This window comes from Tursiops truncatus, chromosome 1 (assembly GCF_011762595.2).
Source record: "Tursiops truncatus isolate mTurTru1 chromosome 1, mTurTru1.mat.Y, whole genome shotgun sequence".
NCBI classification, from domain to species: domain Eukaryota; kingdom Metazoa; phylum Chordata; class Mammalia; order Artiodactyla; family Delphinidae; genus Tursiops; species Tursiops truncatus.
The window spans coordinates 18,107,343-18,121,324 of NC_047034.1; the positions used below are offsets into that span (position 1 = coordinate 18,107,343).

At 38.0% G+C, this 13,982-nt stretch overlaps 1 protein-coding gene across 1 annotated transcript in view; it reads left to right on the forward strand.

The window, feature by feature from the left end:
* The first annotated feature begins 90 nt into the window (after positions 1 to 90).
* IARS2 (isoleucyl-tRNA synthetase 2, mitochondrial) overlaps positions 91 to 13,982 on the forward strand; it is a 68,722-nt gene continuing 54,830 nt past the window's right edge. The window contains exons 1-2 of the mRNA XM_019920414.3: positions 91 to 432; positions 1,828 to 1,950. Of these exons, the coding sequence (XP_019775973.1) occupies positions 166 to 432; positions 1,828 to 1,950 (390 nt within the window). The 5' untranslated portion in view covers positions 91 to 165. The remainder of the gene's footprint in view (positions 433 to 1,827; positions 1,951 to 13,982) is intronic.

The window sequence follows — 13,982 nt, forward strand, 5'->3', positions numbered from 1 at the left end:
CCCGGATGTGGCCCCGCCCCCTGCGTCTCCCCGCCCCTTCCCTGCCCCGCGCTTGCGCAGTCCTGCTGAGGCTCGCGCAGGTGCTCTGGCCTTCCTCTTCCCCAGAGCCGGGCGGGAAGCTAGGCCCCGGCGCCTCTCCGGAGCCTGGGGTTGGCCTGGCTCGCCATGCGGTGCGGGCTGCGCCCTCGCGGGCCGGGAGCAGCGGCACTGGCCGTGGCCCGGAATTTGTGGGTGCCTCCCCGCCTTCCTCGTCGGCCTGGCTGGCGAGGGGAGACGAGGAGGCTTTTGGTGCGGTCAGTCACCGGGGCCAGTAACCAGCTGCAGAATTCGAGTAATGGCAGCTATCGGGACACGGTGTTGCTGCCGCAGACCAGCTTCCCTATGAAGCTGCTGGGCCGCCAGCAGCCCGACACGGAGCTGGAGGTCCAACAGGTACGGGCCGGCCTGTGCGCGGCGCGGGCCAGGAGGGGGGCCTCGGGAGGGGGGACACGGGCCCTTCCCGGAGCCACGCCTGGGCCACTCACACCCCGGGTGGGGTGGGACCCGGCCGCAGGCTCCAGGTCCTTTTGGGCCGGGGGTATTGCGACCAGGTCAGTGGAAATCATGCGCTTCCCACAGGTTGTATTGGGTGAAAACAGAAGTGCACAAACCTCTAGGCAAGTACCATAGAGGTGGCCGGTTCCAGAGCGGAATGCTACGGGGGAACCAGCGATGCTCAGCACGGATGGAATAGAAGTCCCAGTTTTAGCTTAGACAGAACCAGTCGAATTTGAACGCTTTTCCAGTGGCTTTTAAAAAGTAAATTAACATGTACACATATAAATAAAAATTCGATTATGAGAAGTTGAAGCTCACTCTTGTGGTATCAGTAGGTCCCTAGTTGGAATTACGGCATGTTTGAAAGGTCAGGTAGCTGTGGTTACTTCCTCAGAGTCCGCTTCCTAAACTGTGCCTCAGTCTCCTGTATTAGACTGAATTTTCTAAGGGCAGAGATTCACTTGTTAGTTTGTGTAATTATAGAGTCTTTAAAATCCCTGATATTTTGGATGTATTGTCTAAGTAAATATGCTTAGATTAAATATTCTTATGACAGCTCTCAGAGTTCTAGACTCACAAACCTGTTTTGGCCATCTAATTTTTTAAAGTGTTTTATCCAGTACCTTCTGTATTTCTGGAACTGTGACAGTTGCAGAGATTTTCTCATATAATCTTCACACCAGCTCGGTGAGTTGGATATTATTAACATTTTTTTCAGATGAGGGAATAGGCCTACAAAGGCAAAATGACTTGGTCAAGGTTACACAGCAAGTGGGGGAAGGAGAGTGGGATTACAATCAGTGTTATTCCAAATTAAGAGAGTAGCAAGTGTTGAGGCCAAAGGATAGCAGAAATAAGATGTGAGTACGTGTGTGTGTGTGTGTGTGTGTGTGTGTGTGTGTGAGAGACAGAGAGAGAGAGAGAGAGAGAGAGAGAGAGAGAGAGAGGGAGAGAGAGAGAGAGATGGGGGATCTTCAGGTCCTTCACCATGGAGTGGAGGGTGGGGAGTGCTGAGAGACTGCCCAAGAACTTAGTGGTACTAAACCTTTGTAGGGTCCTGTATACGTTTATAAAGCACTTAGACTTTAAACTGAAGTCTACGGAGAAGCTATTCAAAAGTATTAAAAGATGAATACTCAGATGTGCATTTTAGAAACCTCACCATTTGTGTTTTAGAGTTGAATACATTAGAATGGGATAGGAAATAAGCAAGTGTTGGTTGTTATTTATGATAAGATTCAGGAGTATGTGTTTACATGATGTTCAGACATTATTGTTCTTTTTAAACAGAAATGTGGATTTTTGGAACTTTATTCATGGCAAAGAGAAAGAAAAGTGAAGACAGAGTTTTGTCTTCACGATGGACCTCCTTATGCAAATGGTGACCCTCATGTTGGACATGCTTTAAATAAGGTAATTATAATTTAGGTTACAAGACTTGAGGGAACACCTTTATTTAAATACACTTTGCAAAAGAGTATATTCTAGTTTTATGACAGTTATGTAAATTTGCATTGGCATACTTAAACTAAAATGTCTTAATAGAAAGTAGCAATAAACAGTTTCAGTACTGTGTGAAAAATAACATCACTCGTATTTGCTTTGAACTTATTTTATGTTAGTAAGTATCATTTTATTCAGTAAATCATTATTGAGCGCCTATTATGTGCCAGGTATTGTCTAGACTCTGGGAATAGCAGTGAACAAAATAAGGATAAGTCCTGGCTTTATGGAGCTTGTGCTCTAAACAGGAAGGCATAATAAGATAAATAAGTAAAATATTTAATATGTTAGATACTATAGCAACTGCTGTAAACTGAATATTTGTCTGTGTGTCGTCCTGGCTCCCGCCCCCTGCAAATAATACGTTGAAACCTAATCCCTAATGTGGTAGTATTTGGAGGTGGGGCCTTTGAGAGGTGATTAGGTCATTCTTGGCTGCTGTGTGAGCAATAGACTGTAGAGGTAGAGGGACTTTGGAAATAGGGAGACTAAGAAGGGGACTAGTGCATGATTCAGGAGAGAGATGATGGCCATTTTGACCAGGGTTGAAGCCATGAAAGTGGTGTGAGAAATAGTCAGGTTCTGGGTATAGTTTGGAGGTAGAGCTGACAGGATTTGCTGGTGGATTAGATGTGTGGGGTGAGAAAATGAGAAGAGTCAAGGATGCCTCCAAGAAGCATCTCGAGCACTTAGAAAGTCAGAAGAGCTCCTACCTGAGATGGAGAAGACTGGGAAGATCAGTTTGGGGGAAGAAGTCAGGAGTTCAGACCTGGGCATGTTTCCCTTGAGACAAGATGAGACGTGCAGGTGGAGATATTAAATAGGCAGTTGGAGGCGAGAGGTCCATACTGGATATGTAAAGTGATAGGTCATCACCCTATACAGTTCAGGGTTGCATTTTGTTTTGTTTTTGAGGGGTGGCTGCTAGGTGCATTTTAAATAGTAAATGAATTGAGTGAGAAATTTAGGTTCTCCTCTAAGAGAACTCACTTGACTTCCCTGAATGTCACGTAGGCTTTCTCTGCTTTCTACCATGAAGAGTAAGAATGGTTATAGCTTGCTTCATGGTTATGCTGAGGTAATAGTAGTTAGGTGGTCTGCTTTCCAGGAAACAGTTGTTTTTACTACAGGCTATTTATCAGCTGACCTTTCTTTACTGATTCTTATTTCTCACCTACATTAGGTTAAATCATTTTATATTAGTACTCTCCTTGAGTTTTTAAATTCATTTGGCATTCCCTCCCACCCCCTACAGAACCCCAAGAGACTTTTTTGCCAAGTAGAGCAGTAATTACACATGCATGCCTTTTGCAAAGCAGTGATTTTGTTGCTTGACATCAGTGTTCCTTTTGAGTCTAGAAGAGTATCTAAATCTTAATTTCTAGCATCCAGTCAGAATTTTTTTTCCCTTTTATTCAACTTACTCAGGTACTTGGATGAGCCTTGTAAGACTCCTTGAAATGCCCCCCCCCCCTTTTTTTTTTTTTTTTTTGCGGTACACGGGCCTCTCACTGTTGTGGCCTCTCCCGTTGTGGAGCACAGGCTCCAGACGCACAGGCTCAGCGGCCATGGCTCACAGGCCCAGCCAATCCGTGGCATGTGGGATCTTCCCGGACCGGGGCATGAACCCGTGTCCCCTGCATCGGCAGGTGGATTCTCAACCACTGCGCCACCAGGGAAGCCCAAAATGCCCCCATTTGTAGACAAAATGGCGTGTAATTTTTTCCTTCTGTTCTTGCATTATGGGTATCATCCATTATTTACAATGGATATGTTTGAGCACTTTTATAAATTAAACCTTGTTTTTCTATTTAAAATAAGAGGCATGGGAATTCCCTGGTGGTCCAGTGGTTAGGACTCGGGGCTCTCACTGCCGGGGTCCTGAGTTCAGTCCCTGGTAGGGGATCTAAGATCCTGCAAGCCGCATCACAAGGCCAGAAATAAATAAATAGAATAGCATAGAATAAAATAAAGAAAATTAAAGAAAAATTAAATTAAAAAATAAAATAAGATAAAATAAAATAGGCAGGTATGTGATTGATCCATTTAAGGTATTATGATACCCCAGTCTTGGGTGGTATTTTTAAAACTAGGGTAAGTGTGGTATATCTTCCCATAATATCAATTTTATTTATAGTTTGGGAGAAAAAGATATTTAACCAGTTATTCAAAACCATTTTATGTTAAGATACATATTAATCTGCTTGGGCTGCTATAACAAAATACCTTAGACTGAGTGGCTTAACAAACATACATTTATTTCTTACAGTTCTGGAGGCTGGGAAGTCCAAGATTAAGGTGCCAGCTGATCTTGGCTCTCTTCCTTGCTTACAGAAAGCTACCTTCTCACTGTGTCCTCACATGGGGGTAGGGGGTGGTGGAGGGAAGAAGGGGAGAGGGGAAGAACGCTTTTCTTATAAGTGCACTGTTTCCATCATTAGAGCCCCACTCTTATGACATCATCTAACCCTAATTACCCCCAAAATTTCATTTCCCAACACATTGAGGGTTATGGCTCTAACATATGAAAGGAGGGGTTTTGGGGACACACAGACATTCAGACTGTAACACATGATATGAAATGGAATACAAAATTCCTTTGAATTTGAGAGGAATGGAAGGGATTTTCAAGTTTAAGCTTGCTCTAAGCCCCATTTCTTCTTTCATCCTTCTCCCACAGGCTGCTAGCCCAGCTGAGTGGCTGTTGATATCCAATTGTATGTTACAGCCCTGCCTGTGTTGAAATAGAGAGCTTCAACCAGAATGTAAATCAACTTGGTTACTAAGCACACAGTTTAGTGACTATTTTTGTAGCAAGACTTTCTTGATGAAGGAAGCAGTGAGTTGACTTACATTATGATGTAAAGCTCTTTCTCTTGAAATAGACTGGCACCTTTGCATAGTACTAGACGAATGTATAATTTCATTGTTCTCAAAATTTTTTTTCCAGAATAACCTGTGGTAACATGCACCAATCTTAAATTATTCAGTTTGATGAGTTATGACAGCTGTATACATCTGTTAATCTCCCAGTGCAAGATATAGAAGATATGTATATATGTGTATATATATATACATACATTTATTGAAGTATAATTGATTTACAATATTAATTAGTTTTAGGTGTACAACATAGTGATTCAATATTTTTATACAGTACAAAATGATCACCATAGTAGGTCTGGTTGCTGTCATGATACAATTTATTACAATATTACTATATTCCCTATACTGTACATAACAGCCCTGTGACTTATTTATTTTATAAGTGTAAATTGGACTTCTGAATCCCTTTCACCTTTCCTTTCACCTTTTTGAACATCACCCTACCCCCTTTCCCTCTGGCGACCACCAGTTTGTTCTCTGTATGAGTCTGTTTTTTTTTTATATTTGTTTGTTTTGTTTTGTTTGATTCCACATATAAGTGAAATCATACGATATTTGTCTTTCTCTGTCTAACTTATTTCACTTATTTCTAGGTCCATTCATGTTGTCCCAAGTGGCAAGATTTTATTGTTTTTTTATGGCTGAGTAATATTCCATTTTATATATATGCCACATACCCTTTATCTATGCATCTATTGATAGACACTTAGGTTGCTTCCATATCTTAGGTTGCTATTGTAAATAATGCTGCTGTGAACATGGATGTGTGTATCTTTTCAAATTAGTGTCTTTGTCTTCTTCAGATAAATACCCGGAAGTGGAATTGCTAAATAGTATGGTATTGATAGTTCTGATTTTAATTTTTGAGGAATTTTCATACTGTCTTCCATAATTGTTGTATCAATTTACATTCCTACCAATAGTGGACAAGGGTTCCCTTTTCTCTGTGTCCTTATTATTTGTTGTCTCTTTGGTAATAGACATTCTTACAGGTATGAGGTGATATCTGAGTGTGCTTTTGACTTGCATTTCCCTGATGATTAGTGATATTGAGTATCTTTTCATGTGCCTGTTGGCCATCTGTATATCTTCTTTGGAAAAACGTCTGTTCAGGTCCTCTGCCTATTCTTTAGTTGAGTTTTGTGTGTGTGTGTGTGTGTGTTTTCTTTTCTTTCTTTTTTTGCTGTTGAGTTGTGTGAGTTCTTTATAGATTTTGTATATTAACTCCTTATTGGACATCTCATTTGAAAATCTTCTCCCATTCCCTAGATTGCCTTTTAGTTTTCTAGATTGTTCCCTTCACTGTGCAAAAAGCTTTTTAGTTTGATGTAGTCCTATTTATTTTTGCTTTTGTTGCCCTTGCCTGAGGAGAAGGATCCAAAAAAACATTGCTAAGACCCATGTCCGAGAGCTTACTGCCTTTGTTTTTGTCTAGGAGTCTTAAATTCAAGTCTTTAATCCATTTTGAGTTTATCTCTGTATATGGTATATGAAAGTGGTCTAGTGTCATTCTTTTCCATGTAGCTATGCAGTTTTCCCAACATCATTTATTGAAGAGACTGTCTTTTTCCCATTGTACATTTTTGCCTCCTTTGTCATAGATTCATTGGCCATATAAATGTGGGGTTTATTTCTGGGCTCTCTATTCTGTTACATTGATTAATGTGTCTGTTTTTTGTTCCAGTATCATACTGTTTTGATGACTGTGGCTTTGTAGTGTAGTTTGAAATCAGAGTGCATGATACCTCCAGCTTTGTTCTTCCTTATCAAGATTGTTTTGGCTGTTCAGGGTCTTTTGTGTTTCTATATAAATTTTAGAATTATTTGTTCTAGTTCTGTGAAAAATGTTGTTGGTATCTTGATAGGGATTGCATTGAATCTGTAGATTGTCTTGGGTAGTATGGTCATTTTAACAATATTCTTCCAATCAATGAGCAGAATATATCTTTCCATTTGTTTGTGTCATCTTCAGTTTCTTTCATCAGTGCCATAGCTTTTGGAGCACAGATCTTTTACCTTAGATTTATTCCTAGGTATTTTATTCTTTTTAATGCAGTTGTAAATGAGATTGTTTTCTTAATTTCTATTTCTGATAGTTTGTTGTTTGTGTAAAGAAATGCAAAAGATTTCTGTATATTATTTTTGTATCCTGCAACTGTACTGAACTTGATGAATTCTAATAGTTTTTTGTGACATCTTTAGAATTTTCTATATATAGTATTATGTCATCTGCAAACAGTGACAGTTTTACTTCTTCCTTTCCGATTTAGATTCCTTTTATTTCTTTTTCTTGTCTGATTGCTGTGACTAGGACTTCTAATACTATGTTGAAATAAAAGTGGTAAGAGTGGACACCCTTGTCTTGTTCCTGATCTCAGAAGAAAAGCTTTTAGCTTTTCACCACTGAGTATGATGTTAGCTGTGGGTTTGTCAAATATGGCCTTTATTATTTCAGGTTATGTTCTCTCTATACCCAGTTTGTTGAGAGTTTTATCATAAATGGATTTTGGCAAACACTTTTTCTGCACCTTGTGAAATGATCATATGATTTTTATTCTTTGTTCTGTTAATGTGATGTATCACATTGATTGATTTGCAGAAACTGAATCATCCTTTCATCCCTGGAATAAATCCTACTTGATCATGGTGTATGATCCTTTTAATGAATTATTGAATTCACTTTGCTAACATTTTGTTGAGGATTTTTGCTTCTGTGTTCATAAGTAATATTGGCCTGTAATTTTCTTTTTTTAGTAGTGTCCTTGTGTGGTTTTGGTATCAGGGTAATGTTGGCCTCATAGAATGAGGAGTTCCTGCCCTCATCACTGTTTTGGTTTCTATTGCTTTAATTTTTTTTCCCATTGTAAAATTTCAGGTGGGTTGAATCATAACATATATTCTTTTGTGTCTGGCTTCTTTAACTCATGTAGTATTTTTTGATACTCGTAGGTGCTGTTATAGATGTCAATAATTGATTCCTTTTTAGTTGTCTTTAATTGGTTAGTAGCATTCCACTGAGAGAATGTACCAAAATTTATTCACTATTTTTTTCAGTCCTTTATTTTTATGTATACTTTAATGGAAAATTTGGAGAGGGCACGACCTTTGACATCTGTCTGTATTTTCAAAACCAGAAATCTGGTCACTAAACAAGTCAGTATTGCTATTAAAGCAGAATTATAATATGTATTGTACAATGTATTAGAACAGTTAATTGTATTGAAAACTTCTGAAACATTTGAGATGTGTTACACATATTGCACATTCCTCAGTATTAAGTTTGTTTGCTTCCACAGAGGCCAAATTATGCTGCTTGATAGCTCACTTGCAAATTATTAGACATATTACATCAGATGGTAAAAAGGGCATTTATTTCTTTTCAAGGACAAAACTGAAGTGCTTGGTTTTTTTTTTTATTGTTTTTTAAGTACATGCTATTCGAAAGCAATATCATTCAAATTTTGTCTTAATTAAAGTTTATATTTGAAGTAATTGTAGATTCAAGTGCATTTGTAAGAAAAAATAGAGAGGACTCCTTGTACATTTTACCCAGTTTCCCCCAATGGTAACATCCTGCAAAACTACCATATCACAACCAGGATGCTGACATCGATACAATCAAGATACCAAACATTTCCATCAAGAATCCCTCATGATGCCCTTTTATAGCTATATTCATTTCCCTCTTTTCCCACCACCTCCTTTAGCTGTTCTAACTACTAATCTGTTCTCTACTTCTACATTTTTGTCATTTCAAGAATGCTTTGTAAATGTAATCATACAGTTTTGGGGATTGACTTTTTTCACGCAGCATAATTTCCCTGAGACTCATCCAGGTTACTGAGCATATCAATAATAGTCTGTTTTATTGCTGAGTGGTATCCCTTGGTGTGATGTACCACAGGTTGTTTCACCATTCACCTGTTAACACCTGGCTTGTTGCCAGTTTTTTATATTATTAGGAATAAAGCTACTATAAACATTCACGTATAGGTTTTTGTCTGAATGTAAGTTTTCATTTCTGTGGGATAAATGCCCAGGACTGCACTTGCTGGGTCATATGGTAGTTGCATGTTTAGTTTTTTAAGAAAATACCAAACTGGTTTAAGTGGTGGCTTTTAGCATTTTACATTCCTACCAGTAACGTACGAATGATCTTGTTTCTCTGCATGTCAGCAGCATTTGGTGTTGTCACTGTTTTTTATTCTAGCCATTCTGATGGCTGTGTATCCCATTTTGGTTTTAAATTTGCATTTCCTTAATGGCTAGTGATGTTAAACACTTCTCCATCTATTTATTTGCCATCTGTTGAGCCTCTTTGGTGAAATGTCTCCTTATGTCTTTTGGCCATTTTCTAATTAGATTGTTTAATTTTTTACTATTTTATTTTGAGAGTTTTTAATATATTCTAGGTACTAAATCTTTGCCAGGATACGTGGTTTGCAACTATTTCTCCCAGCCTGTAGCTTGTGTTTTCATCCTCTTAACAGGGTATGTTGCAAATTAAAAGTTTTAAATTTTGATGAAGTCTAATTTATCAGTTTTTCCTTTCATGAATCATGCCTTTAGTGTCATGTCTAAGAACTCTTTGCCTAACCTGAGGTCCTGAAGATTTTTTTTTTTCTAAAAGTTTTACACTTTACATTTAAATCCCATGATCTGTCTTGGGTTTATATAAGGTGTGAGGCTTAGATTGAGGTTTATTTTTTCCCATATGGTTGTTTACTTGCTCCAGCACCATTATTATCTTTTCCCTAATGAATTGTTTTTGTACCAATGTCAAAAATCAGTTGGGCAAACTTGTGTGGGCCTATTTCTGGATATTCTGTTTGGTTTTTTTGTTCTGTATGTCTCTCTTTCCACAAATACCACAGGTTTGTCTACTATGGCTGTAGAGTAAATTTTGAAATTTGGTAGTCTGATTTTTCCCATTTTTTTTTTCAAAATTGCTTTAGCTATTTTGGTTTCTTTGCCTTTACATTAAAATTTAGAATAATTTTTTTGACTTTGAATTTTGGGAGTATTAGCAGGTACCAGGTCAATTGTGTGGGTAGGTAGTAAACAGCAAGCAGTATGCAAATTTTTTGTGAGAACTAATTTTTAAAAATTACCCCCAGTTTTATTTATATATATATTTATTATATGTATTTATTATATATATATTATATATAATATAATATTATATATATATATATACATATAGTGAAATGATTACCACAGTAAGTTTAGTTAATATCCATTGTGTCACATAGTTCTAAATTTTTATTTTCTTATGGTGAAAACTTTTAAGATCTACCCTCTTAGCAACTTTAAAATATATAATACAGTGTTGTTACTATAGTCAGCATGCTGTACCTTACATCCCCAGAGCTGGTAAGTATTATAATTTGGAGTTTGTACCTTCTGACCAGTCACCCATATCTCCAACCCCCCCAGCCCCCACCTATGGCAACCACCAATCTGTTCTCTGTTTGATTTTTTAAAAAATCCATGATATATAAGAGGAAAAACAGATAAATTTGATTTCATCAAACTTAGAATCTTTCTAGGAGTTTGATTTTTTTTTATATTCCACATATAAGTTAGATCATAGGGTATCTGCTTTTCTTTGTCTGACTTACTTTATTTAGCATAACACTCTCAAGTTCCATCTATGTTGTTGCAAATAGCAGGATTTTCTTCTTTTTTATGGCTGAATAATATTCCATTGTATATATAGACCACATTTTCCATATTCATTCATCCATCAGTGGGTACTTAGGTTGTTTCCCTGCCTTGACTGTTGTAAATAATGGGGCAGTGAACATGGGGGTGCACATATATTTCCAAGTGTTTTCATTTCCTTCAGATAAATACCCAGAAATGGAATTGATGGATCATATCATAGTTCTATTTTAACTTTTTGAGGAAACTCCATGCTATTTTCCATAGTGGCAGCACCAAATTACATTCCCATCTGTAGTCATTTTCTTAGCCCAACGCAGCCTTTCTCATATATACCTCCTTTGTGCTGTTATCAGCAAATATATTATATTTCTGTATGTTTTACACTGGACAACACATTACATACATATTTTTGAACATTTGCCTTTTACACCAGTTAGGAGAAGAGAGTATTCAGTTGGCCAAAAACTTCGTTCAGGGTTTTTCTGTAACATCTTATGGAATGTTTTTTTCCTGTGGATTTGAATTACCATCTGTGGGCACTTGCTTTTAGCCTGAAAAACATCCTCTCATGTCCTTTCCTATGAGATGGGTCTGCGGCAACAAATTCATTCCCTCTCTCTCTCTCTTTCTCTTTTTTTCTTTCTTTTTTTTTTTTTTTAAATAAAAGAGTGGCTTTATCTTGCTTCCATTTTTTCAATTTAGCTCTGCTGGATGTAGGATTCTTGGTTGAGAATGTTTTCTTTGAGCACTTTCAATACGTGATCCCACTGCTCTCTGCCCTACGTTGTTTCTGCTGACAACTCAGCTGTTAGTGTTATCGGGGTTCTCTTGTAGATAGTCTTTTTTTCTCTTGCTGCTTTCAAGGTTTTCTCATTTCTCACTTCCAGCATTTTTAATGTATCTTTGCTTGGATTCGTCTGTGTTTATTCTTCTTGGACTTCATTTGGCTTTCTGGTTGAGTAGGTTAGTGTTTTTCAGTAAATTTCAGAAATTGTCAACTATTATTTTTTTGTATATATTTAAAAAATTTTTTTAACATCTTTATTGGAGTATAATTGCTTTATGATGGTGTGGTAGTTTCTGCTTTATAACAAAGTGAAACAGCTATATATATATATATCTCCCCATATCTCCTTCCCTCTTGCATCTCCCTCCTACCCACCCTATCACACCCCTCTAGGTGGTCACAAAGCACCGAGCTGATCTCCCTGTGCTATGTGGCTGCTTCCCACAGGCTATCTGTTTTACATTTGGTAGTATATATAAGTCCATGCCACTCTCTCACTTTGTCCCAGCTTACCCTTCCCCCTCCCCATGTCCTCAGGTCCATTCTCTACATCTACATCTGCATTTTTATTCCTGTCCTGCCCCTAGGTTCTTAGAACCATTTTTTTTTCTTTAGATTCCATATATATGTGTTAGCATTTGGTATTTATTTTTCTCTTTCTGACTTACTTGACTCTGTATGACAGACTCTAGGTCTATCCACCTCACTACAGATAACTCAATTTCGTTTCTTTTTATGGCTGAGTAATATTCCATTGTATATATGCGCCACGTCTTCTTTATCCATTCATCTGTCGATGGACACTTAGGTTGCGGCCATATCCTGGCTATTGTAAATAGAGCTGCAATGAACATTGTGGTACATGACTCTTTTTGAATTATGGTTTGCTCAGGGTATATGCCCAGTAGTGGGATTGCTGGGTCGTATGACAGTTCTATTTTTAGTTTTCTAAGGAATCTCCATACTGTTCTCCATAGTGGCTGTATCAATTTACATCCCCACCAACAGTGCAAGAGGGTTCCCTTTTCTCCACACCCTCTCCAGCATTTATTGTTTGTGGATTTTTTGATGATGGCTATTCTGACTGCTGTGAGGTGATACCTCATGGTAGTTTTGATTTGCATTTCTCTAATAGTGATGTTGAGCATCATTTCATGTGTGTGTTGGCAATCTGTATATCTTCTTTGGAGAAATGTCTGGTTAGGTCTTCTGCCCATTTCTGGATTGGGTTATTTGTTTTTTTGATGCTGATATTGAGCTGCATGAGCTGCTTGCATATTTTAGAGATTAATCCTCTGTCAGTTGCTTCTTTTGCAAATATTTTCTCCCATTCTGAGGGTTGTCTTTTCATCTTTTCTATGGTTTCTTTTGCTGTGCAAAAGCTTTTAAGTTTCATTAGGTCCCATTTGTTTATTTTTGTTCTTATTTCCATTTCTCTAGGAGGTGGGTCAAAAAGGATCTTGCTGTGATTTATGTCACAGAGTGTTATGCCTATGTTTTCCTCTAAGAGTTTTATAGTGTCTGGCCTTACATTTAGGTCTCTAATACATTTTGAGTTTTTTTTTCTGTATGGTGTCAGAGAGTGTTCTAATTTCATTCTTTTACTTGTAGTTGTCTACTTCTCCCAGCACCACTTATTGAAGAGGCTGTCTTTTCTCTATTGTATACTCTTGCCTCCTTTATCAAAGGTAGGGTGACCATATGTGCGTGGGTTTATCTCTGGGCTTTCTCTCCTGTTCCATTGATCTATATTTCTTTTTTTTTTTTTTTTTTGGGAAAAACAGAGTGGCTGAATGGATTTTTTTTTTTTTTTTTTTTTTTTACATGGGCCTCTCACTGTTGTGGCCCCTTCCGGATGCGCAGCCTCAGCGGCCATGGCTCATGGGCCCAGCCGCTCTGTGGCATGTGGGATCTTCCCAGACCGGGGCACGAACCCATGTCCCCTGCATCGGCAGGCGGACTCTCAACCACTGCGCCACCAGGGAAGCCCTTATATTTCTATTTTTGTGCCAGTACCATACTGTCTTGATTACTGTAGCTTTGCAGTACAGTCTGAACTCAGGGAGCCTGATTCCTCCAGCTCTGTTTTCCTTTCTTAACATTGCTATGGCTGTTTGGAGTCTTGTGTTTCCATACAAATTATGAAATTTTTTGTTCTAGTTCTGTGAAAAATGCCATTGGTAGTTTGATAGGGATTGCATTGAATGTGTAGATTGCTTTGAGTAGTACAGTCATTTTCACAGTCTTCATTCTTCCAATTCAAGAACATGGTATATCTCTCCCATCTGTTTATATCATCTTTAATTTCTTTCATCAGTGTCTTATGGTTTTCTGCATACAGGGCCTTTGTCTCCTTAGGTAGGTTTATTCCTAGGTATTTGATTCTTTTTGTTGCAGTGGTAAATGGGAGTGGTTCCCTAATTTCTCTTTCAGGTTTTTTATCATTAGTGTATAGGAATGCAAGAGATTTCTGTGCATTAATTTTGTATCCTGCTACTTTACCAAATTCATTGATTAGCTCTAGTAGTTTTCTTGTAGCATCTTCAGGATTCTCTATGTATAGTATCATGTCATCTGGAAACAGTGACAGCTTTACTTCTTT